This window comes from Salarias fasciatus, chromosome 6 (genome assembly GCF_902148845.1).
Source record: "Salarias fasciatus chromosome 6, fSalaFa1.1, whole genome shotgun sequence".
In the NCBI taxonomy this organism is placed as follows: Eukaryota; Metazoa; Chordata; class Actinopteri; order Blenniiformes; family Blenniidae; genus Salarias; species Salarias fasciatus.
The window spans coordinates 18,731,177-18,758,317 of NC_043750.1; the positions used below are offsets into that span (position 1 = coordinate 18,731,177).

Here is a 27,141-nt window from a genome sequence, read left to right on the forward strand (position 1 = left end):
AAAAAGGGCAGAACCTTCTTCTCTGGTTGGCTTTGATTCATAGACTTCCATTCATCTTGGCACTGTCCCTTCAGTGGGACTGGGGCAGCACGGAGGAAGAAAACGTGAAATTTACAATCGAGACACAAGATTTAAGATGGCCTTAAGATGGCAGGAAGTGTCAGCTGCCATTTAAGTGTATACGAAGAAGCACTTTTCATGTGCACCGTATGTATAAATACATTACTAACAACACTACCGTCTACACACATCGAACAACTGTGGTATTAGTGGCAAATCGACAGCATGCGTTCACATTGCATCTCCTCGCAGTCTTTCCTTTCTCTCGTACGTACATTCAAAGACAAAGCTGTAAGACTGGCGTTGCCAGTCGTGGACAGTGGAAGAAGAGCCGGCCGATGCGGAGAGTCATGTGACCGATCGTCCCGATTCTCATTAATATAACATCAGCTGTGAGATATAAGTTGAATTAAACAGTCACGGCCACTTCAAAACCAAAACATGAGGAAGTAAAAAGGTACCGAAAGCTTCACCTCACGCGACGTATTAACACAAGGCCCTGATGCTGTGTATGTTGTTCAAAATGTTCCTCAACAAGGGCAAGTATCGATGGCCTCGTCCTTTTTTTTTTTTTTTTTTTGTAACTGTGGCAGTTTTGTTGTTCAAACATGTTAAATCCAGGCGAGAGGTTTTCTTTTTGATGGAAGCATTGTGAGGACAAACCAGCCGCTGACACAGAGGCAAACTGCTTTGTGAACTCGTCTGACATTTTCACCTTGCTGCCGCATTAGTGTCTGACCGCAACAACGGTCAGCAGCCTGTGTGTGTGTGTGTGTGCGTGTGTGAGTAACAACGCATATCTGCCACGGAAAGTCTGATGGGAAAATGTGATTGTGTTGTTAAAGGTTCAATCCCAAATTTGTAGATTTGTATTCCAGTGGTTTAGAGTTATTAATGCACATTTAGTTTTGGTAAATTTCTCCAAAAATCTGTTGATTACGCAACTTTAAATAGCTTACAAATGAAGAAAACATTTTAAATTTTGTTAACTATAGTTCGCTATCTTCATTCAAATTAAAGTTTTTTTAAAAGGACGTGAAAAAATGGTCTGATTCATCTCAATCTTTTTTTTCAAACGACACTTATGAGCCGCGTGTCGACACACGACCGTTTTGACAGATGCAGGCAGCAGGAAGGCATGTCAACAACTCCACAAAAGCAGGGCTCCGAGTCAACATGTGTGTGGCACAAAACAAAAGCACCCTGTACCGTATGGAGAGAGAGAGAGAGAGAGAGAGAGAGAGAGAGAGAGAGAGAGAGAGAGAGAGAGAGAGAGAGAGAGAGAGAGAGAGAGCGACAGAGAGACGAAAGCACCAGAATACTGCAGGCAAAAAGCTCCACTACCCTGTAAGTGTGTGTGTGTGTGTGTGTGTGTGTGTGTGTGTGTGAATGGAAACGCTGTTTCATTACAACCTGCTGACCGCTGACTGCGTGGCAGCTGGGAGGGGTATTAAGCAGCTAACTGCCCACGTACGTCGGGCCAAAGATATGCTGATGATCTGCCGAGGGCAGTGTGTGTGTGTGTGTGTGTGACGCATGTGCCAATCCAGACTCCACCGTCGTCACCTGGACCAACAAATTAGAATAAATAAATATAATAAATAAAAAGCCACTGGGGAAAAAAAAAGTGGAGAGGAGAAAAATGAATAGTAACAGTGGACGGAGTAACATTTTAGGAGAGTCTGAGTGCGTTACTAATATGAGCTGTCAGCGGTGTGTGTTGCCTTTAGCAGGTTCAATTAAATTCACATTTGTTACTTTCAGTAAAAGTTTCAGTCTCGACATGATGCAAGCCACTAAAACATTTACGCAACTGTTTCAATGAGATTAAAGGATGCAGCAGCAGCAGCAGCAGCAAAGGGAAAGTGGAACATTAGGATCACGTTGGAGATTTATGGTTAATGCTGCATTATTCCTACAATACCTGTCTAAAGAGTGTATCGCAGGATGAATGCATCAATACTGGTCATGATATTATCACGGAAGCTACTTTGAAATTTAGACGTATGTTGGAAATGTCCTGAAATCACGAGTTACTGTCGGATACATACAGATTTTTCTGTAATTCTAGAATTTGTTCAAGCTGAGATGTTTCCAACTCAAAAGCAGAAGCCCTGAAAGGAGATGGAAAATTATCGAGTGGATGTCGGTCTGTCCGCACTCCTACTTCACATTTCTGATGAAACACACACTGGTGTGTCAAGACCAAGCTGGGGAAACTCCCAAAGCAGCACTGTGATCAAACTGTGACGCCATTTCTTTTCTCCCAGCGCCGGAAGAAAGACGAATTTCTCCGTTCCTGCTGAGTATCTACAGAGATTTTTGTTTTCTGCATCACCGACAGGCAGCAGCTGCACTGAGATTCCTGAAACACCGGTGCCGAGGGAAGGAGATCTGTCACGTATAAAGTGTATTAGTGTTTCTGTGTAAAAAACAATAAATTCTGGGGTTTAACACATTCAAAACCTTTCACATTTAGGCAGACATAAAGTTCAGAAGTTCTTTTGTGTGTGTGTGTGTGCAACATGATCTGATCACTGACCATTTTGCACATTTCTTGACACCTACAGTCATAAATGTTTATTCCCTTTAAATTTTTTCTGTTTTTTGTTGTTGTCGTTGTACAGAAACGAAGGATTACCAGAACTAAATCAGAAAACATATTTAGTTGGAGACAGAAAAAAATAGTCACTGATAAAATATACAACATCACATTGGAACGAAAATCCACAAGCAAAAAGGGTTTGACTTTTCATAAAGTGCTTGTTTAAAAAAAAAAAAAAAGTCATCTAGTTTATTGAAGTTCTTGGCTTTTTTTTGTTGTTGTCTTCCTCCTGGTCTTTCGCTGGTGTTCCCAGAAAGGTGCTTTGGTTGTGAAAAAAGTTATCGAACATATGATGGTCGATAGTGAAACTTCTTCTATGTCAGTTCTTCTTCATTGTCCGTAAAATAAAAGGAGAAGAAAAAAATAAAATAAAATAGTGACAACATTTCCAGTCACAGTCGACATCTGGAAATCCTTTCAGAACCAAAAGCAGAGATGAGAGCGGCGATGACGGCTGCACTTTCACTGTGAACATCTGTGCAGTACCTTTCAGTCTCTCCAGTTTGTTCACACACTCAAGGTGTACCTGTACAGGTGAGAGCACGAGCGAGGGGAGGCGAGTGTGTGCATCTGTGTGTGTGTGTGTGTGTGTGTGTGTGTGTGTGTGTGTTTGTAGTGTACTGTCAGAAAAGGTGGGCGTCTGCTACACCAAGTTCTCGATGCCGGGCAGAGGCTGCTGTATGGGCACGGAGGGCTCCGAGCCGCCGGCCTGCTGGGCCAGCTGCAGGACGGGCATGTTGCACAGTGGACACACCTTCCTCACCTCCAGCCACTTGATGAGGCACCTGGAAGAAAGCGCACGAGAACCATTTTTATACGAGCGTTCCCCAGCGTTCAACTGAAAGGGCTCAATCAGAGAGATTCAATCACGCTGATCGGGCTTCTTAGGGCAGGATCTGAAGCAAGCAGGACAGGAACCCATCAGAACCAGGCTTCATGAAAACTACAGAGAGCCACTGATCAACCAAGAATATACTTAAAAGTGCAACTAATTTTTTCAGAATCGTGACTCAGAATAAGCCAAATGGCTGGCTCATTCTGCAAAACCTCCACAGCGACACTGGGTTCGATTACTGGAGCTGCTCCGCTGATTCTTCGACATATTTAGGTGTTTTGTGGAAAGACATGTTACAATCTATTACTGGATGCTCAGTGGATTGATTGCCTTATGGATTTAATTCAGAATACTATGTTTCCCAAATAGTTTCTGTCTTTGTCTAGAATTGATATAAAAAGCACTGTCATAAAGAAAGTATTTGATTATTTAATAAAAGAGGACATTTTCACTCAAACAGGAGATTCGGAGGCTCCCACCACTCCTGCTGCAGAAGAACTAGGCCAAGGGAGTGTCATGCTGATATAAACAACTCTGTTGGAATGGTAGGGGACTGGGGGAGAGGGGAGGAGGGAGGGAGGGAGGCTGTTTGAGCAATCCATCATGTCCTGTGTATTTCCTAACCTGACGGCACTTGGCTAATGTGCTGAAATGATCCAATATTAAGGCTTTTTCTTAAATGTCTCCTTATCTAAGTTCACTGCATTAAAAGTACAGGTGAAAAACACAATGAAACTCAATTTTCCCAAAGATATCTCTACTTATCTACGTGTTCATGCGTGTGTGTGTGTGTGTGCGTGTGTCTGTAAAAGTCAACAAAGCCTTGTACTCACTTCCTATGAAAGGCATGTTTGCAGGGACAAATCCCCAGCTCATCTTTCTGTTTGAACTCCTCCAAGCACACTGCACAGATCTGTGAGACAGAGATTTAAAGAGACGTTCATTAAAAAGACATTTCACCTCGTTAACATTTCATTTCACTTTTGTGCCGGTGGACGGCAAACAAGCAACGCGAAGAGCAAAGGTCAGGAACAAACACAAAAACTAACGTCTGCAAATATAAAACCGACGCAGGAAAAAAAAAAAAAAAAAAAAAAGCGGAGCTGCAGCTGACCCACTGTCTGCTGGTTATATAACTGTAACCCCCGATGGGGACATGCTAGGTAGTGGCCAGTGGATAATACATTTAGAATTGTTGTTTTCTTAAGAGGGAAACTTTTTTCCCATGGATGTCAAAGCTTTCAGCACTGAACGCATTCAAGGAGTAGAAAAAGTCACATTTCATCAGAAAATGTGAAAAATAAGACTGTAGTTTATGGCTATTTTAATAATTAGATGATTCCAAGCTACTTTTTGTTTTGCTTTTTTACAGCTTCAGGCTGCAGTGATAAAATAAGCTTCGTGCCATCGCTCGGTTTGACCAAACACTTTTCCTAATGTCGAAACTCATCCCTTCATCTTCATCTCCATCCTCATCTGCAGAGACCAAGATACAGAAAATACAGCGGGCAGCTTGTTCGTCCAATCAAACTCGTTTCTTGCAATCGGGAGATACAGAGGCCTGGCAAAAGTCAACTGGCAAATGAAAACAAAGCAGATACTATTTAAACTCAGCTTTCGCTTCATGTGATACGGAGTGACACACATCCCTGCAAAAATATTATCTTATCGGTGGAAGACTCCGTGTGCTCGGGACAGTCTATGTAAACCTCTGGACCACATGACGTCTGCCACAGGAATACACTGACTGCACATCCTGAGCGCTGGAAGCGGAGCTGTCGCCCTCAGATTCTCATCTGAGCCTCACCATTTAGATTCCCCTTCAAATCTTCAGTTTATTCTCGCTTAGTGCCCGTGAAATAAAATACTGTTCTAATAAGTGAGCAAGTCATCCAGAAATCGCTTAATGGTTCATTCTTCATATTGAATTCCCTCCCTGTCTCTTAACGTAGTGAGATGTCGGATATCTGAAGACTCACATTCCACTCCAGTGTCCTCCTGCATTGAAACGTGTTTCTCTTCTACAAACAGCTTGAACAGATGAAGGAATCGTTGGCCACAACCTCAGCTTTCTCTCAGCTTTTTGAAGCATTTTTCTCAGAAATCAGACCTTAGACATGGCTTCCCTTCCCTGAGCATGAGCTAAAAATGATTGATGAGTCAACTTTGAAATATGAGGAAAGTTTTTAGGTAACCTGTCAACGAAAAGAAGAGAGTCTACTATTTCTGCTTTAAGCCTCTTGAAAAATATCCATTACATTTCAGTGACAAACAAGAGAAACTGTGAGAAAATCTGCGAAAATGACTAAAGCGTTCCCATCCCAATCTTCAGCTTCACCCAATCAGAAGGAGCACTTTCATGGTCGACTTTGAATCAAGCACTTTCCCTTTGAGCCGTCTCACCCTGCAACTATTACTCTTTGAGCCACACAACTTCTTTCTTTTTTCCTCCACTCTATTTTAGAGGAGGTGGATGGACAACTGTGAATGAAAAGAACAGTATGGGGGCTCTTAGCCTCCTCGAGGAGTTCTGGACACAAAACAATCCCGTGTTCAAGTGTCTGCTTTGCTCTCTTTATTAATGAATAGATCAATGTTCTTTTTCACCCCGGTGCCTTGTCTGGGGTGTCAGACTCGGAGTTAAGATCTGGCACCCTTTGCCAACTCTCCATAAAACCGTTTTTCTTTTTTGTCACTGGTAACTGAATTAATCCTGTAAGCTTCAGCAAGAACCCATCGAGTACATTTAACGGAAATAACTATAGAATAACTTTTACCAGAAAGAAAAATGTTACAGCGATGTTAACCTGTGTCAATGTCCTTATTGAGATTGATTCTCCAAAAAAAAACCGAACAGATTGAGATTATAACAGGAGTCAGTCAAAGCAAGAGAATAATGAAAAGCTGTGAAAATCCCTCAGTAATCCTGAAAAGCAATTTAGTTTCTGAGAGCCTTTTGTCTCTTTTAGAAAGAGTGAATTCAGGCCACTGGGCATCTCCACCATCAACAACTTGTTGCTTTGCACAAATAATAGTATACTTCTATCACCTCTTTATTTACATTAACATTTATCATACAACTTAGTTTCAAAAACAGAATATTTGAAGAGTTCATTCTTCATCATTTTAAAGCAGACAGTTCCCACAGACTTTTACATAAATAGCAATAACACACCGTCTACCAGGAAGTTGTTTAACTTTGACAATTTAAATAGACCATTACACTGAACTTCATCATTTCAGATATGAATTATTTTAGATAAATATATGAAACACACTATTATCGGTTCAACTCTAAACAAAAACAGAAATGTAACCAGCTGCCCAGGTCAACTCATTCACAAAAAGCACAGTGTGTGTAGTGTGTCAGGGTCGTTACTCTGCACTGTCATCATTTTGAGTAAGAGAGTACAGGAGCAAGGCCAGTGCAGGACTGCTCCCTCCCAGATACCACACACACATATTTCTATTTATTGACAGAAAACACTCAGAGTTCTCCACATTCCAATAAGCAAAGTCTCCTATATCTTCAAGGGTCAACGTGTACTAATCGATTCTGCGCATCACTGCAGGTTTCTAATCCACAGTTAGTAACACTGCCTCCTCAAAAACATTCTAATGACCTTATGAATATTCATAGGGAGTTGGAAATTTCCATATCATCCCCACAGGGTGATTTCCATCTGCTGATTTGAGAGTTCAGTATTGTGCATCAGCAACTTTTCCAATGAGCAGCTGCGCTCGAAATATAACAGAAATGCAAAGATAAATGTCACAGCACTCACATACAGAGAGGGCTGCACTGTGGTCGAGGGAATGTCATCAAACGGGAAAGAGCTAAGCTTTACTGAATGTAAAGTCTATACTTTTTAAAAGGGAAAGCATAATGTACAGAATTGTATGCTGGGAGGAGAGGCACAGCTTGGAGGCTTGCCTTTGCTTTCTGACCAGAAGATAAACCATTTTGGCAACTCTGATCAGAAAAATAAATGAAATATCACACAAATATTAAGATTTATAGAATGTTATGATTATCTGTTATTCACTTTTAAGGGTGACAGGCGAATTTCAGCCTTAGTTCCGTTGCCTGGCAAAACTTGACAAAAAATAAACCAACAAGTCTTTTTTGTCTTGGAATAATGAATACACACATTAACTCCAAAGCATTCTATGTTTGTAACTTAAGGATATAAGCATCTCATTGGTCTTAAATTCTTCTGACCCATAACAATAACTGAACCCAAATCAACTAAAAGCAGATGAAATGAACGGAATACGAACAAATCTGGCAAAGCTGTTTGAGTTTCTTTCACACTGAGCTGAAGTACACATGACCTGTAAAGCAGTGTAAAGTACAGTGAAATGTTTAGACAACTTGGGCAATACCCGCATCTCTAGGGCAATCCTCCAGAGAGAGAAACTTTAAAAAAAATGGTCGTCCACTCAGGCCTAGTAGTCCACTCGTGTGCGTATTTTTATTTCCTTTAACAAACTCAGTTCATTCACACGACACCAATTGATGGATTCTCTTAGGCTTGTATTTTTAATCAGGCCGAGACGACACGTGTGATTATGTAATAACGGTCAGGTGGACACTCGAGATTTAATCGCTGCATTTCACATGACCGAGTCAAAACGAGATGTGTTTGAGGAAGATCACTGTCAGACTGGATGAAACAGAACAACTTTCAGAGGCTGATATTCTCTGAACCCACACATTTACATCGCTGCCGTGCATAGATCGCCAGTCGCTTTCACGTGGACGTGGTTCAAGGATACTCCAGAAAACATTACATAAGCTTTCTCCTCTTCAAACCTGAAGACCTTTAAGTTTGTAATGATACACCGAGTACTGCTGCAGCGTCATATCGCTCAGGGCTTGACAGGGGCTAGACACTAGGTTTTCAGTTCGGGGGGGGGGGGGGGGCTTAGCACCAAGCAGATACACAGGATGTGAGAAATGCATCAATTAAATAAACTAATTACTCTCAGTTATAACTGACTGGACGTCTGGAGGTTGGTTTCTGGAGAGTCTTCAGCTGGTAGTAAATGAAGCCACCAATTAAAGCAGCTCCTGATTACCAAGAACCAGAGTTCAGAGACTAAACAGAGCTGTAACTTCAGAAACAGATTGAGGGCTTCTGATTTAGTGATAGGGGAGGATCTAAGTCTGTTTGTCATCCATCACTCCAAGAGTAGAGAAACTGTGTCGTGAAAAACAGGTTCACCTTCTCACTATTTTAACCTGTTAGTGATGTGAGAGACTGAGTTGTGAGTGACAAGCCGAGTTATATATATCTACTGGATGACTATAACTGTTGTGATGTAGGTTTGTCAGTTTTCTACCAGTGGTTGAAAGACGTGGAAATAAATATTGAACCACTTCAGGTTTTGAGCTGTTTGTTCAACAAACTGTGTCAGTGTTCACACCGTTTGTAGTAACCTGAAGATGAAGGAAACGCTCTGGTATGAAGCTTCAGAACTCCAGACTTGATTAACAGGCACTGCACAGAAAATCTCACAGCACACACTAACTGGTTAACTCCTTAACTTCCTGCAGACCTGCTGAAACTCCAGGACCCCACTGAATATGTAGGCCTTTTTTTTTGCAAAAAAAAAAGTAATAAAACACCGAATTATTCAGGGGGGCTTCAGTCCCCTAAAATAGGGGTAATGACGCCACTGGTGCTTGACTTTGAATCAAGCAAGTGCTCAATATATTTTGGCTTCCGATACAAAACATGGAGGAAAACAGCATAAAACGAAGAAGATGAGAGCTTACCTCATGCAAGTTTAACTCTTTGACTTTTTCCTTCTGAATGACCTGGAAGGCATAACAAGAGATAAAGAGATCAGCAGCTGACCAGCACTAATGATACAAATCAGCTCATGCAAATGTGGATTACAATAAATCAACCAATCGGAAGGCTAGAAACGTCTCATTTACAGTAAGTGCTTTCACAAAAGCCTGTGTGTTCATACATTTACTCTAAACTGCTGTGTGTGATATAAACACTCGATAGTCTGAAAACGCACAGAGATTTTAGCTGTTAATGCAAGCTGAGTGAGAAATTATAGATAATGAGCATCGTAATATTAAGTGTGTGTGTCTGTGCATGTGCCTGTGTGTGCATTTGTGCATGCGTGTTTCCCTGTGACATGCTTAGGTTTCATTTAATGCTGGCATTACATAACTGAAGGACACGACAGTCCAGCGTCTGCCCTCTAGTTTTTTTTCGAGCTTTGCAGGCGAGCCTCTAAACAGATTCAAAGCTCCAGCTAAGCCATTTATTCCATTTCATTTGGGAGTACAACTTCTATACACGTTTCTTAAATCAACTAAATCCACTGAACACTATATATTTAAAACACAGGAGCTGTTCCACGAGTCAGCAAATCATTACACCGGCCAGCTAAGAAAAAAGTCTGCAAAATCCTCCATGTAAGCTGAACTATTTTAAGCTGACAGATTTTTTTTGGCAGATATCTGGTTATAAATCATTTCTGGTTTTGTGTGTGTGTGTGTGTGTGTGTGTGTGTGTGTGTGTGTGTGTGTGTGTGTGTGTGTGTGTGTGAGATCTTACTTGTTTGTATGCATATAACTCCTTGTGCGCCTGGTGCCGTAACCTGGGAAAACGCAAAGACAAGAACGGCTTCCTGATTAGCCAGAGACCCCATCAACAAACTTTAAAGCAAAGATAAACATCTCAAACATGCTGGAAAAGAAGAGGAGAATAATACTTTTTTTTTGTTTGTTTTTAATTATTATTGCCAAAAACTTGCCTAATGGTAAAAAGCATAAATACCATTGTGGTAATAAGTAAGCGCTTTAACTAAAAGGCAAGTCTTACACCATATTGCTTAAAGTTTAAACTTTCAAAATGTTGCTTCTCATAAAAAGACAGCCAAACAAAGGAGCAACATGTACATTTTTTAAACAAATGTTTAAGAAATCTACAATTTCTTCACTAATAACTGATCAAACATGAAACAGATTATCAAATTACAGAGTCGGAATGAACAATGCATCACTGTGAATGTTTGAGATGTTGTTTCAGCTTAGTAATAACAACACAAGGCTGAGTTACTTATTGACAAATCTCCCCCAAAAGGTCTGAAGGCTTTGATATCTGGTCAAAAAAATATATATCGCGCCTTACAGTAAAATATATACTTACAACTCCCAAAATACATTGAATCACATATCAGAGTATTAGTACAGTTGTTGATGCACTTGAAGGCTTTGTGCGACTCCCGAGTAAGAAGGAGCGCACTGACACACACAACCACGGTATAATTTACAATCCCATTCAGTGAACACAGAGAAAACAGGAAGGGCACTGAATAGGAACATTTTATATACTGAGAGAAAGAAAAAAACAGACATAAAAATAAGTAAGAAACATAGACCAAAGAGAGAGATAGGAGAACTTCATAGGTTTGTAAGATTTACCTCCAATACAAGTAACCTTAACCTCTCGCAGCAGAGTGAGAGGGATCTGTAAAACAAGCAGCACAGTCTAGGAGAAAAACTGACATTTTGAAAGAAGTCAGCAGGTAAAGGTGCAGAGTCTCCCGGGCTTAGAGGACACGGCCACGCATGTATGGATCATGGAGGGGGGGAGTGGATGAAGGTGAAGATTACTTAAGATTAAATATAAAATAACTGTGGGCAGAATCTATCGAGAACTAAGATCCACTCCAGCTCAAATAACCGTGATTAGAAAATCCCTATTTATAAATCCTCAATGCTTTTTATTGACTTTGTGGTTAACGGGCATTTAATGCATAACTACTGGACTGATGAGGGCTAACAGCTACATTTCTTCACCCTTCATGATATGTTCATGAATTTACAATCCAACTTCTCCCTTTTCTTACTGCCAGAAGCGTCAAGCACTCAAGAAACACAGCGTGTCCTTATATAATGCACATTTCCCACCTGTGTGTGTGGACTGGAGACTCACTAACACATGTGGTAGAGTTTGTGTGTGAAAGTCTGCCTCGTGTCGAAAAGGGAATGTCTTTCTCTGTGAGAATTTCACATGCGACCTGTAACTGGTCACCTCACTGATCCCTGCATCCCACTCTCAGTGGGAACAAAAGTCGCAGTGCGTCACTGTACAGAAATACTTCACCAGGGTAAATGAAGTTCTGTCAATAATAAATAATTTGGGTAATATTTAACAAATACCCAACTGTGTTTTGTGAGAATAGCTAAAAAAAAAATAGAGTTGGGAAGTATATTCATCATGGTGCATTTAAGGTAAGAGATTCTGGACCAGTCCTTTGGGAGACTGCATCTTTAGAAGCCTTTTATGGAGCAAAAAGCGCTCTCTGCCTTTTACGACTGAATCAGGCATCGTGATTTCCTGTATTGAATCATGGTACTGCATCAAAGTCATGAGAACTATTTTCGCAGCTAGATGCAGAATTGCATGAACATAGAAGTAGGTAATCTACTTACCGTTTGCCCTGCAGGGTAAGATTTGTCAGGGTGGCGAGAGGAGATTTGGGGGAGAACGGCTGCTTCTTGCTGTCTTTGATAAAAAAAACTCCGGAAATTATTTTTTCGTCAGTTTGCTGCTGCCAGAAGAAAACAACTGGAGCAGCAGCAGACGGATCCCATAAAGAGTGGTGTCAAAATAATGGGCAAACGAAATGCTACTGAGAATTTCCTTTTTTTTTTCTCATTTGGAAAATAATTGCCAAATTAGATTTCTCTCAAATATCAGTTCGAAATGATCTCCAACTCATCCGACAGTCAATTTATTTAGATGGTGTGGGATGAGATAAGGAGGTTAAAAGGTACATACAAAGAATTTATTATTACTACTTTCTTTGACGCCAAGTGCCATGATTTTAATGTTGCAGAAAGGAAATTTTCGATCCTCTTAGAACCTCATATCTGTTCAGAAATGAAGTCGCCAATTGTTGTATCAACGCTAACTTCTCCAAACTGTGCTGTTGAAACACTTTGTACATTTGTAACAGGCTCCCAGCAAAGAAAACACAAAAACACACATTCCTACAAAGAAGAAAAAGAATAGTGTCTGTAACGGGGCATGTTCAAAACAAAGTGTTGGTCATGAATCAAATTATCATTATACGTGCCGTGTAACTGCGCACTCACATAACAAGACCAGGTTGTATACACAGTATGTTCTGTTCTAAACCTCACAGAGGAATTTCTTTTGACTTTTAAAAAATTTCCATTAACATTAGACTGTTACACAGACCAACAGTCATACCTGCTTATTATCGAACTGTTCTAATAACGAATCCATCAGGTCCCATGGCCAATGATTTTTTTTGTTTGTTTAAAAATCTGAGAAATCTCATTCAGTTTAATTTCTTTTTGAAATACAAGTTAATGCATTGTAGGTTGCTTTATTTTCCATGTTTCCTGGGAAGAGAAACCCCTGTTAAGTTACTTTGTGTCAGAAAGTCACATTACAAGAATTTCATCTGAGGGTAGTGGAGGCATGACTCTTACCTTATTAAGTAGCAGCAGAAGAGGAGGCTGAGGATGAAGACAAAGATGGCCGTCCCAAACACCACGATGTAGATATTCAGGGGAAGGTTCTGGAACCCTATATTTGGCATTTTGAAACTGTAGTGTGGGAACTCGGAGCTCATGGGTAGTCTGGATGAAGAGAGACAAATAAAATAGAGTAAACATTGATTCAATTTATATCACATAAACATTTTATCTCCTCACAGCCAGCATATCATTGGGAGCATTGGACTTTACCCAAGCTTTCTGGCTTCCTCCATCAGTCCTAAAACAGGTGTTGAAGGTGTGTGTTCTGTGTTTGCCAGGCATGGGTTTTATAGGCTCTATAGTTTCAAGCACCAATGCTCTAAAAAATGGATGGACGGATGGATGGAATAAAATTAATGACTAAAATACCATATCGTCGCCCTCAGGTGAATGCAAGCCCACTGAAGGTTGTGTGCATTTTCTTAGATAACAAATGAAAGGTCAACATGATTGTGCAGAGACACCATTTAGAAATGAGCAAACAATTGTTTCTCGAGAACAGTAATAAGATTGAAGCACAAGCCCAGGATAAGGTTCATGAGTCAAGGTTGCATCAAAGCCTTTATATCCTAAGTTCATTAAACATTAGACAGTACTTATTCATCCATACACTCACAGGACACTAAGACGTACACATTAACCCAGGGACTAAATGTATTTACACATAATAGAGATGACTTGGTGGTCCAGACCAATAATGAGACTCTGGAAGGAGATTTCAGTGATATGGTTGTTGGTTTCAGACAGGCTGGTGTTTTCTATTCAGAAACGGCTGAGTTATTCTGATTTTCAGGTACGATATGAAAATGAGGAAATATTCAATGAGCAGCAGTTCTCTGGAACAAAATTCTTTGTTGATGCCACAGGTCAGAGGAGAGTGGCCAGACTGAGTTACTGCAGTCTTTCTGCTATCTCGAACCAAGTGGACATTCGTCACAACTAAGGTATGCAGAAGACATCTCTGACCACAGTACACAAATAAGAAAATGTCTTTTTCTGGACAAAAAGAGGTTGTGCCAAAGGTTGTGAAATACACATAGGTATTGTGGCAAATGTTTAAAATGACAAAATGTTTTTAAATGTTATTTGTCAGTTCATATACTGAGCTGCCAAACTGTTTCCTGGGGATTTAATTTATGTAAGTCAAAGCAAGACAGCACGGATCCATTGGTCAAGTGGTTTCACTCAACTCACCTATGGGACATGACTCAACATGTCTGAGTCCCACCCACAGAAAAAGGGGAGGGGAAGACAGGAATAACTTCTGCTCTTTTTGAAACCCTGTCTTGTGCCTCTTCCTTCCCAAACAACTTCATTCCTCTGTACTCTGATAGTGGAAAGTTGTGTAGGAGCTCTTAGGTCATGAAAGGTATACTGCTCAGGACAACCACGTCTTACCCAACCAAAACCCTGCTCGTGCAAACGCATAAATCTTTGTGACGGAAACATTTGATCAACTTTATTGTGAAAAGTTTCTATATAACATAGCAACAATGCTATATTCCTCATTTCATCTTGTTTATACAAAAAGAGAAAAAGGGGTGGGGTTTGCAAAAAGACTAAGACACCTGGGCCATGATATATAAGAAATAAATTATCTTTATGAAACGGCTAAAGGTTTTGGGTTTTTTAATGGCAAAGTACTAAGGTCCTCGTTTGATCAAATAAACACAAGTTGAAAAGAGATGAGATGGAATTTTGCCAGTTTAACAGGAAAAAACACAAGGAACTCTGGGTATCCTGGAGAAGACAATAGATTAGGATCAGCAAAACTTTTCAAAAATGATCATAGAACAGATATATATGCCATTAAAAGTCAGACCAAAGACCATAAGGAAAAAAGGAGCATGTGCCTAAAAAAAAAAAGCATTTTTAAAGGAAAGCATCACCATGTCTTAAAGTCTCAAAGGGAACCATCTGTTGCTGAAGGTAAATCTTTTGAAGGGACAAAAAGCTAAGACGGTAAAGAGTGTGTGTTCAGCCTTTGTGGAGTGGCAGATGAGATGTGGCAACCCTATGAGTGAGTCCGCTGCCATGGGAACTTGATCCAGGAGCTCCCACGAGGAAGCAGCGCCTCTTACACAGACCAGCGGAATGAAATTCTTGTCACTCTAGACATTTTTTAATAATACACCCACCATTCGCTTTCAGCAGTGTTAAAGAAGCCTGAAAAAGTATAAAAAGCACTGCAATAAAAGTAATGCACTGTAAAAAAGCTAATAAATGAAAAGACTAGGCCCTGAAGCCAGTGCTTTTTGGATGATGAAGAGTCTTGGCCTGACAGACTAGGCTCATCTTAAATTTGCATTTATGGAACAATTGTGAACGGAACGAGTTATTTTAGTCACCATTTCAGCGGCTAACTAAATGTTACGCAACTGCTGCGTGTGATTTAATAGCTACAAACGGTGCCAGTCTGAGGACTAGCCCTATGATAGGGCTAGACACATGATGATAGAAATGACCTAGAAACTTAAAATGTAACTATGACTATAAGTATTTAAAATGCCTCAATAAACACACGTAATTGAAATCCACACTGTGTCATTTGATAAGTATGTAATCTAGCACAATGTGTTAGTGCAGATGCTTGAAAATTCAACTTACAATCTGAGTAAAGAGAATAAACAGAATGAACATATTGCAGTTTAAAACATAGTACTTGCTAAGTACATGTTAATACACCACTATTATTTTTATTTTCAATTATCTCAATAAACCTTGAAGGAATGGTGTGTGTGTTTTTAATATCGAGTGTTTTAAAGTTAATTCAAATTCAAATGTAGCCTGTTTTCTCATGTATTTGAGCAAAATTTAATGTTTTATTGGTCAGAGGCTTTTAAAATTCTGACATCAACTCAGATGTACTTATATTACACCTACTTTGAATTACGCAACCTCCCGGTAGGGTTCAGAGAAGTCCTGTACTGACAACAGAACTAAATTAACATACTTATCTGGTCACTTTTTCATCTAAAACACAGACAGAAACATAACCATTCACCTACCCTGGTGGGGCCGTCATTTTGATGAATAGAAAAGTCCGTTTAGCGTTGCAACACAGGCCTTTCAACAGGAAAATGACTCGTCCTCAAGAGCCTCAGCAGAGTGTTCGCTCCCAGTGACTGCTTTGGCCCACAGCCCTACTTTGCCCTGTTTATTAGGCCCCATACTAAATTCATGCCCCTCTCCACTCTGGCTCTTTAAGTATGCCACTCGAACAGTGCCACAACAAACCTGCTGTTTCGTTAATCTGACCTCAATCATACCATAATGCCACTTTCCTTGATTTTTACATACAGTTAATTAAATACTTCGCCACACAAGACAGTTATTTAATAGACCTTATGTGACTTATGCTGACAAAAATAAATAACTGTCTTTGATGGGACAACTCTTCAGAGCTTTAAAATGAATGGCGGGACAGACACGCTGATCAAACCACTGGCAAGAGGTCACCACACAGGGGTCAGTCACCGTGAGAGCAGATTACACTGAAAAGCAGATTAAAACCATGTTCTGATCTGCACTGTGAAGCTGTGTACCTCACTCTGTGTCCCCGCCTAAGTATCATGATTCGCTGACAAGAAAACTGTGAGTATATCAAGTAATATAGAAATCTAATCCTATTGGAGTAAACAGCCCACATATCTCAAAAATGTATCTGGGTGTCAGATTCAGATCATCCAAACCAGGATTATATTATAGAGTGAACTCACATGAACTGCTTAAGATTACAGGCACACTTGTGCATACAGTACAAATATTGCTATGATAACTTCATGAAAGAGGAGAAAAAAAATCATTAAAATTGTTTCAACATATTTTTCTCTGCAAAATTGGCTGCGAAATGGTGAAAATGATCATACGGGGTCATAAAAATATATGAGACCAGCACCAAGTTCTACATTCCCTCCTGGTCACTGCTACTAGGTAGCTTCCTCGCGTCTAAAAATATCCTGTTGGCTCTCTCTACTCAGAATAAAAACCAAACCTGCATGCCTCACTGAGAGAAGAACTATGAAAGTGAAACAGTGCTGACAGGGGTGTGTGCACTGTGCTAAAATAACACTCCACAAGTATGCAACACACCTTACATTAAACATGATCATTTGTGTTCCAAATGTGGCCAGATGGCAGCGGAGTCTTCGGTTTGGGAAAGATTTGATTTCTATCTACTCATCCCACCCTTTCTTCCCCGATCTGCTTCTGCCACTCAAGCATTTTCACATCTCCTCACCTTGTTATGTAACCAACAACAGCACGACGCTCAGCACATCGCATTCATGGGAAAAAAGCATAAGTGGCCTAATCTCCTTTCACATGTAGCAAAAGCATTCCTGTGTTATGATGGAGTTGGAAAAAGGTACTCCCCTTCAAAAGAAAGACGAAAATATAACCTTTAAATCCTACTGTTCTGCTTGCAAATCCTGAGGTTCTATTTGCTCTGTGAGATAAGTGATAAGATAAGAACATTCTGTGTCACTTGACTGAATTACTGTACCCAGATGCAAGGTTTGAGTCTAGCTTCATACGCTGGTGCTAAGAATAGAGTCTGTGAGAAATACTTCAAAATATTGTCAGCATGATCACTTGGAATCATGAGTGATTTATACAAAACCAAATAGAATTTTTTTATTCCATCTAGTCCAATAAAGAAGCTATAAAAACAAACTGTTGAGATAAACTTCACAAAATACCCCGAGAGAAACACAATGATAACAATTAAAACAAAATCATCAGTTACATGAAAACAGTGAATGACTGAGTAAAGAACTAGGGGCGTCCTGATCAGACTTTTTTGGCAGTATGATCCTAATACTTCACCAATATCACATTTTAAATGTGCTATTTCTGTTTAAAAAAAAAAAAAAAAAACACATTTCTAGCACCATTTCTACTCCTTGAAAAACTTTTCTGACCTTTTATGAACATCAACACCTCTTGAAAGCAGCACTTATAATTTCGTTATTTTTATTTTACTGACTTGATGCAGCATCATTTTTACATTTTAGGTCCAGAAAGGTTTATAATCAGACACCAACGTTGTGAAAATAATAAAAATAGTTTTCATGTGATCCAGATGTTGGTGGTAAATCTACATTTTACTGAAGATGTGCTGTTAAATTCAGAAGTGAGCCCAAACGCTCATTGTCACTGTTGCCAATCTTGCTCAGGAAAACTACTGACAGCAACAGCAGTGCGCTTGTGCAGTATGGCATAATTCCAGAGAATTTGCAGATTTTCAGTGACTCACAATACCATTGTTGTGAAACAAACAGCCAAAACAACAAAAACTAAGCCATTCACGCCAGAAATCATCGAAATACTCACATTTTAGAAAATATTTTGAATCACATATTCTTAAAAATAACAGAACTATGTCAGCCAGGCAGTAATAATTTATCCAGGAATAAATTAAAATCCGATTCAGAACCATTGTGTGGCTGTTACAGGACGCAGTTTTTTAACTGGAACAAGCTATAGATAAGTTGATGTTCTCAACAGATGACCCTGAATCATTCTTGCTCAGTCATCACACACATCACTAAGATGAAGTGCTGACGAGAACAAGATCAAGAACAAGAGAAAACAGTTTGTAACCCATTATCCTCCGTGGAAGCGGTGGTTGAACCATCTGCACACACATGACTTGGATTAATGATCACCTTTCAAAACCACTGAAAACTACAGCTGCTTAGTTTCAACAAACACCAAAATCGGTTAAGCATTTGGCTCTTGTACTTCCAGTAATGATTTACTGTTTCAGTATTTTAAGGATTGCCAAATTAAACGGAGAGAAATAAACAAATCGCCGGGCTTTGTTCACAGGATTAAGTTGTTTCTGTCCACAACAAGAGATTCACGAGATGCTTGTCCATGTGAGGTGGAAATTTCCACTAGCAGCCCCAGCCCTGAGATTTGCACATCTGAAACTTAATATGGCAAAGGCCAGCAACAAGAAAAAAAAGGGGCCTCAAGAGCAGAGAGACAGACAGGAGGACAGAAAGAGAGAGAGAGAGAGAGAGAGAGAGAGAGAGAGAGAGAGAGAGAGAGAGATTCTTCTACATGAGATGGCTTTAGAAGGTTAAATGTCCACAGTTAAATGATATCTAACCCATAAAAACAAACACTGTGGCATGTGGTAAACAACTTTTCTCACAATGTAAACCTAACAGATCATTGTGTTGTATGACGATGAAAAAAATTCAAACCGAATCGTCTCGATGGATCTCTGATGCAGATGTGGGTTGAAGCTCTTGGTGAAAAAATCTTATCTTGGGGAAAAAAAACAAACTTTTTCTTCGACTAAAATGGTAATAAAAGAAAAGACTCACTCCTTAAAAAAAAAAAAAATATATATATATATACATTTATATATATATATAACATATGCTCATGTATCGAATTACCAGTATGGAAGAAGTCAACAGTACTCTTACACATGCGTCAAAAAAAGCTTGTTTTTCCCTACTTGGCCAAAGTTCCGCAGAAAGTAGGTCAGTGTAACTGTAACTGCAGTTATGGAGATGGAGGAGGCACGGGACCTGAATGAAGCTGATTGGGTCAAGCTGATGTGGACCGCCGACAAAATACCAACTGCTGTACCTACGTCCAGTGTTGCTTTATTTATAGACACGGTGACAACCATGAATCATACCCTGTTAGGAGTAATGCTCATCATTGTTTCCGAGGCATTTATTTCGAGCCCTTTTTTGTCGTGTAACAACTATTGAGTGAAGTACTCCATTTCTGAATAAGTCACGTCTGAGCTTTATTCATTGGTAAGAATGATGCATGCTCGTATTAACTTTAAAGGATTAACAGAGGCTACAGTTCTACACCAGATGTGAGGAAAAATAATTAAGAAAATGAATCTCCAAATACTGCTAAAAATTTCTTTGAATTTGTCTTCTGTGTTGTTCATAAACTCTCATTAACTGAGGGAAGTAGACTACACCATAGGCGCTGTTCCAGCTTTTCATATTTGCACTGCTTTCAAATCCGAAATTAGCTACAAATTTTCAGGTGAGCACACTCTGTAACATTTTCACTGTCTCAAATAGAAGATAAACAATTGTGAGGACTTTGATGGTGGCTGTTGGTGTGCAGGTCCTCTGTGTCACGGTAAAACGCTGGCACATACTAGGCTTTTTCCTTGGACTTTAATGTTCCGCTCTCCATTAGCCAGTTAATTTTAACCCCATGAAGGCACCAGGACTATTTGGTACATAACATTTTGTTTGCAGGCTCCAGTACATTGTGGCTGTCAACACCCCAGATTCAGTGTAAAGTGACATCTTATAATCAAACTTAATTTTATGAAATCCAGTGTTGTAATACATGGCTAAAATAGCCTGTAGGGGCCTTTATCCACCAATGCTCATTGCATTTTTGAATTAGCTTAGTGTGGTGGATCAACACTGAGAAGCTCTGTGTTCTGAGATTTATAGCGTGCATAAAGCTTTCTTTCTTACATCTCAGGAGCCTCAGCCTATTCGAGGCATTTATAATACCCCTGCATGTATACGTTTGTCTCACTGAGCTTCTCACATGTTTGTGGTGGTTGTTTTTCCTGCACATTGAAGGTATACAACTAGTCACAGATAGATTAGAAACAATAAATAAATCAACAACCACCACTAGAAATCCCACATTTAATGGGAAAACAAAACCAGGAACAAGGGCTTGTATGAAAGTGCACTAAAACTACAATGAGCATTTCTGCAAGTAAAATCCTAGTGTTTTCAAAAACATAATTTTGCATAAAAATTAATCCAAAGATTCAATAATACAATTTGCAAATCATTTTTTTTCCCCCCAATTCCCAAATCGGGAAACATTTTTGATCATCTGTGAATTCACTGTTGCATATTTACTTCAAAGCTTGTGTGTGAAAAAGAGGATGAATGTAACCTTTTAACAATTGCCTGGCTAAGATATGTCATTCACCTCCAAGCAAAAACTGAAAGGTTTTCTCAGCCCATGTCTATATTTACTCTCTCTTTCCCTCCCTCCACTCCAAGTCCATCAATCCTCAGCGCACTGATAGTAACACAAGCTGACACAAACACAAGACAACTGACACACACAGCTGTCTGGAAGCACTCTTGTCTTGTCTACAGTGTCACATTTTCTGAAGGGTAATTTTATCCTTCCAATGCTTCTCATTTGACTGTTAAGGCTTAACTTTTTGGATTCTTTTTATCTCTATGGATGTTTGTTTACTTTGTGGGTATGCACACACAACTTTTAAACCAATAGTGGTGAGAAATACATTTAAAAATAACTGACTTCACCGAGTACTATCACCAAACAAGTATATACATACAAACTGTGGCACTCTGCAGTACTATGCAACGCTGTTTCACATCTACCTACTTTAGAGAAACAGGACCCTCAGTCGGTGAAACGCAGGGTCACAGTCACTATTAATAAAACTTGCAGTCATGTGAGGGTGACTAAGCTAAGCCGAAACATGAAAACAGCCTGAACCTGGTTCAAGTCGTATCACTTATTAGGGTCATGTGCCACTCACCCAGAGGAAATAAACAAACGTGCAAAACCCAGACAAAACAATAAGAGGTCACACATCTGTGACTGAAAAATTGTTTTAAAGCACGTTTTCTGATGGACATGAGCGGCATACCTACACGGTGAATCCATTTTAAGCACCAAAGATGTCACACTCAAATGTCATTTAAGAAATGAGTGCTTAGGTTGGCCAGGTTCCATGTGCTTGAAGCCAAGTGCAACAGCTGTATGAGTAGTGGATGCGTACATTATCCATATCAGCCGCTGATGGCGCTGCAAGATAACAGGAAAAGGGGGCACTCGCAGAGCGACCCTGAATGAGTACAGGCTTTGTACAAGTCTATTTACTTACACTTGACCCAGATCAAACAGTTCCACATGGTAGCAAACAGGACTTTTAACTTTTGACATCGACTTCATTTGGTCATCTAGTGTTGAAATATAGATACAAATTCAAAATGAACACACAATCGACCTTTTTCCTACACTGCTGTCAATTTGGTACATATGAATACACATCTATAGCATACCTTTACAATTTATACATACAAAACATCACTATACAGTTTGGTTGGTTGTTTCTGAAACTGACCGAAATTTCACAGAGTTTTCACGTCAACCTGAACGTTGTATTTGTGGAAATAGCCCTTTGTTTAGCTACTTGTGATCTATAGATGATGCATATTTAGAATATGTTGAAAAAGCTCATCCTGTTCAAGTATCTCACAAGTATTTGTCACATCATTTGATGGTGTAACACTACATGTAGTAATGCTCTCTTTTACTTAAACTAGGCATTCACACAATTTTTAGCCCACTTGCAGAAATTAACAACATTCCCACTGACTAACAGGCTTCGCAATGTGGGTGTTCACAAGCTGAGCACGTCAGCGTCATCTCTGTAAAAGCAATCTCTTCATTCTCAGTTCTATAGAAATAAGTTGTCAAAAATCATACGTAAACTCTACTTTCAGCCAATCTAAAGACCCTCGGCAGATGTCCTTTACATACCAGAACAACTACTTAATGCGCTTTGTAGAAAAACAGCAAGGCCACAGGAAGACCATTATATTCCTGTTCCATCAGTCTATGACGTTACTGTTACATCAGCCAATTGCGTTACTGTTACATCAGCCAATTGCGTTACTGTTACACCAGCCCATGGCGTTACCATTACATCAGACCAATGTTGCAATATATCTGACAGTAAATGAAGAAACATTTCAGTCCACTGCTTCCTGTATGGAAAATATATTTAGCAATATCATGTACTTAGGTCAGCTGGATGTTTTAATATCTTATACCTCTAAAAATAACTACAAGTATAAATACTAGCTTGTCGGATAAATTCCAAGAAATCAGAGCAGATTTTTCTGTCAGCGAAGAAGTTATTAAAGCTAGAGTAATTCAGTCTTCTCTACTGTTCTTCTGACTTGAATTTAATTTTTTTGAAGCCTCTAACATAAAAACAGACTGAAAATGCTTAACAATTGGATTTATTTCTACCTGCTTTGGAATAGTTTAATGATGTTGATCCTCATGCTTCTGCTTGAAGCGTGAGAATCTGAATTTATCAGAATGAGTCGACACAGGTCACGGTTACATGGTGTTTTTAATTTGGAATTAGTTTATTCCAAATTAAGTAATTCCAAATTATATTTACTAGCTTCGTGTTTACATGGGAAAAACTAAGGATTAAATTCGCTTTCATGCTGGGGGTTGTGAAGCATTCTGATTGAACAGAGCGCGGACGCGACATACTTACATATAAAAAAAAAAACAGACCCCGGTGCCGGTGTCTCTTACTTTTTCTTTCTTGATTAACTTTGAGGCTATCTTGGAATATTGCGCCATTACGAGGGTATGAGCCTGCGAGCATGTGCAGAATGACCAGAATAAAGTCATATCCAATTTTCCGTTTATTCCTCTCTTGAATGAGAATAAATAAACATGTTTACATGGTCATTTTTAAGTGGAATTAACTCCTATTTGAGATTAAAGAGGAATTAATGCATCTAAAAAGCAAAGCATCAGTAACACATTTGTGTAGACATTCAAAGAGGTGCTATGTGTAACCACTCCAGATCAAGATAAGGCCAGATCTCTGCAGATGCTATCTACCAATGAGCCTTTGTGATGAGCTCCTACAGCTGATGAATGGCTGTTGCCACAAAGTTTTTATGTTGAATCTCTTTGTTGATTCCCATAGAGCAACTTCTGTTTCAAAGTGATTGATGAATAAAGGTTGTCTAAATACTGCTGGCCTTGTTTGCAGAGGAAAGGATATTCAACAGAGTTTTAAATCACTTTTTTTTTCTTTGTTGTGGTCCAAACACAGTCACATGCACTGTAAGTATTACGCCTAAAAGCTAAACAAAATTTTCACTCCTCCAGCTACATAGACTTATGGTTGTGTTTTTAACCAACCTTTAATTAAATTTGTTCAGTCTATAAAACACACAATCCCTCAACTGTTTGAGCCTTGGAATGACAGAACTGCTAAAACAGTCCTGGCTGTTTATCTATATAATCGCTTCATAATTGCTTTAACAGCTGCTTCCAGTCATAAGTCAGCCCCCACTTGCAAAGTGTGGACGATTATGGTATATCAATCAGGAAAATCACATCAGTTTTCCTGTGAAATCATTGATAGAGCTCTGGTCATGTATTTAAGGATGTAATATTACTGTCAATTCAGTGCACACAAAGTTAAACAGCTAAAATACCATCACATGCAGGTGAGACAGACCCGATCTCCCACTTAATGACAGAGAAACACAAAAGATATTGTTTGGTGCACTTACATACTTTATACAAGGTAGATTGATTTCTCAGAGACACAGTAAATCCTGGAGAGTCCTGATAAGAGCTACCAATCAATGTTTTTCTCATTCCTGGACATGACGAAGAGCTACAGTCACATGTACATTGTTGTGTCTTAAGAGGTCAGTGCACACAAAGTTCAACGATTTTGAACTTCTGGCTACCTTCCAACTCGTGCTTTCATGTTGCACTCCAGCCAGTGGTCAGACCTCATTGCAACACCAACGCCAATCGCAAATGCTACACTTGCCCCGAGGGAAGTACATGAAAGTATTAGATGACAGAAAAGCTCTATGAAGCATGTTGAGCGTGATATATTTGGTCTAGTGTGGCACAGTGTTACAACGGTGAGCCTAACAGGAGGTTCCCGTTAGTAACCTGCTGGGCTGACTGAAGGAGGTCTTTCTGAGAGGAGTGTCAGTGTTCTTTGTGTGCGATCGTTGCGGCTACTCTGACTTTCTCCCACAATATATAGACATAAACGGTTGGTCAGCATTAATTGGCCATTTTAAAACAGCCACAAGCACCTGTGGGTGGTTGTCTGTCTCTCTCAATGAGCCTAGTGATGGACATGTGAGCTTTGCAGTGTGCGTCTCTGAAAAGGCAGGTACAGATATAACTGAACTGATGGTATTTTTGGAAAGACTGAAAATACCCCGACAGAACAAATCTTTTTTCATGCAAAATAGTTCTAATTTCCACAGCTTCATGGTGCAACTCCACATCAGTGATTGCAACATGACTTTCTCAGATTACAGAGGTTGGACCCACCTAAGACTCTTTGTCCAGTCGAGGCCCTGAAAGGCTGCTCTACATGTTATAGGCTTCCTACAGGCTGCACATTTTTAGAAACCTGTCAAACTTGTGCACGGTAAGAAACCACGATGAAATATGTCAATATCTAGGAATAGCATGACTCTATATGTCATCTACCGATGTCCACAGTGCCTTCAGGAGAGAAACTAATGAAACTATATCAGAAATCCAGCTGTTGCTACAGTAGCATTAAAGGACATAGACATGAGGTACAGAAGCAGAGAATCTGGACGTGGTAATGGACAAGCCTTGTATTGAGGTTTAGCTTCAATAGAAGACATCTTTCAGATGCTAATGTAACTAAGTCGTCGTGGGTTGTAGGTATAACCATTTTGTGGTATAATAAAGTCTCTCTGCTCCACCCCACCTGAATCTGACTAATGACAATGTAGAAAAACTTCAATAGGTCTATCATGACAACACTGCTCTATTTTGTTAAGTAAATTGTGCAATTTAAATACCAAGATGCTAATCTGGATTATTCACTGACATGATTTGCTATGCAAAGAGGCAGGGGGGAAACCAGCATGTTTGCATTGTTACAGCAAGTGTGAAAGTGCTTTAAATTCAATGAGAATCTGGTATGAGAAACATTTATTGTCTAGCACAGTGAGCTCATTCTAAGCCGACCCATCTTTCCAACTTCTACACCACTTTCCTCATTGTTGTTTGTGGAGTTCTGGGCTGATCCCAGCTGAAGGCAGGTTACACCCTGGACAGGCCAAACCCACAGAGACAGACACTATCACACAGGAACAATTTGCTAATACAAACTAAAATCAGAGAGAAGAGGCAAACTCCACCGAGAAAGCCTGAGAGACTACTTAGTGTTTGTTTACAAAGCATGGATGTCATTGATTATATGCTGATTAAACCCTAACTTGCTGATATTTGCTCTGGTGTCCCACCCACAGGCAGATCTGTGTGTGTGTGTGTGTGTTTTCTCTCTCTCTGCTGTGTGGTTAACAGTGGGCTGAAGATGAACCTGGGTGGATGCTTCTCTCTCTGGATCAGTGACTGCAGGAAAAAAAAAACAGTGAGGAGGGCATCAGTCAGCCCGCCGGCTCTCTGCTCCACCACAACCGTGGAGTTCAGCGACAGCCAGTTAAAAGTAATCCCCGACATAACGCTACCGACACCAGGGTGTCATCCCCGTGTAGGAGCCCGTTAAAGGAGTCCTTTAAGGAGCTCCTTAAAGAACGGGAGGCAAACGGGGCGTAGGCTGGCTAGCTAGCCGCTGACACGGCTAGCCGCGAATGGCATAGCTTCACTGGATGTGAGCGGTTCACTAGATTTATTTTTATTTAAAGAATTTAAAATGGACTTGAAGCAAATCGGAAATATCCACACGTCACTCTGTAGAAATCCTCACCGAGAGACTAAAGTGTTTGCGGAATGTGTTGTTTGTTGTAACTGGACAGCATCGGCGCAGCTTCCCAACTTTGACGTTAACAGTTAAAAAGCTAGTAGCTAAAGGAGAGGGGGGACAGAGAAGGACCACCATCCACTCACCGGCGATCCCCAGCTCTGCGCGGAGAGGCGGGCTGCTCTTATCGCTTCCTTCACACAACTGGATGGCCAGAGGAGTCAACCCGCGGCGAGTCAATACGGAGTGAAAACAAAAGTCTCTCCTGTACGAAGAAAAAAAAAATCGCCCTATCTCAACGGAATCGGATCCCGGTTGGGGGGCGACCTCATCCCACAGCCCCCAGCCTGTGATGGCAACACTCTGGACTGTCTGGATCCGAAAAAGAAGGGGGGCAGAGAGGCAGGAGTGTGAGAAGGAACCGTAACGGGCGAATGTTTGGAGGCTTGTGGCTCCCAGATACTCCTAGTTGGCTATGGTGGTCGCTCTTGGCCGTCTGCACGGTTCGCACGTACACGTTCTGTAGCCCAGCCCACTCCCACTGCGACCAGTGCGGA

General features: G+C 40.1%; 1 protein-coding gene across 5 annotated transcripts; it reads right to left on the minus strand.

Annotated features, from left to right (window-relative positions):
• Window positions 1–621: 621 nt before the first annotated feature.
• LOC115390074 (RING finger protein 24) lies at window positions 622–27,141 on the minus strand. Of its 5 annotated transcripts, none has more exons than XM_030093742.1 (6): window positions 26,731–27,141; window positions 12,997–13,146; window positions 10,085–10,127; window positions 9,283–9,324; window positions 4,334–4,413; window positions 622–3,450 (listed from the first exon to the last, which is right to left on the minus strand). In XM_030093742.1, exons 2-6 carry the CDS (start codon window positions 13,137–13,139, stop codon window positions 3,309–3,311), a joined length of 450 nt encoding a protein of 149 aa, XP_029949602.1. In that variant the 5' UTR covers window positions 13,140–13,146; window positions 26,731–27,141; the 3' UTR covers window positions 622–3,308. The 5 variants fall into 5 exon arrangements, with proteins under 5 accessions (XP_029949602.1, XP_029949603.1, XP_029949604.1 ...); XM_030093743.1 differs by having other exon boundaries at window positions 26,727–27,141; XM_030093744.1 differs by lacking the exon at window positions 26,731–27,141 and adding an exon at window positions 18,379–18,399.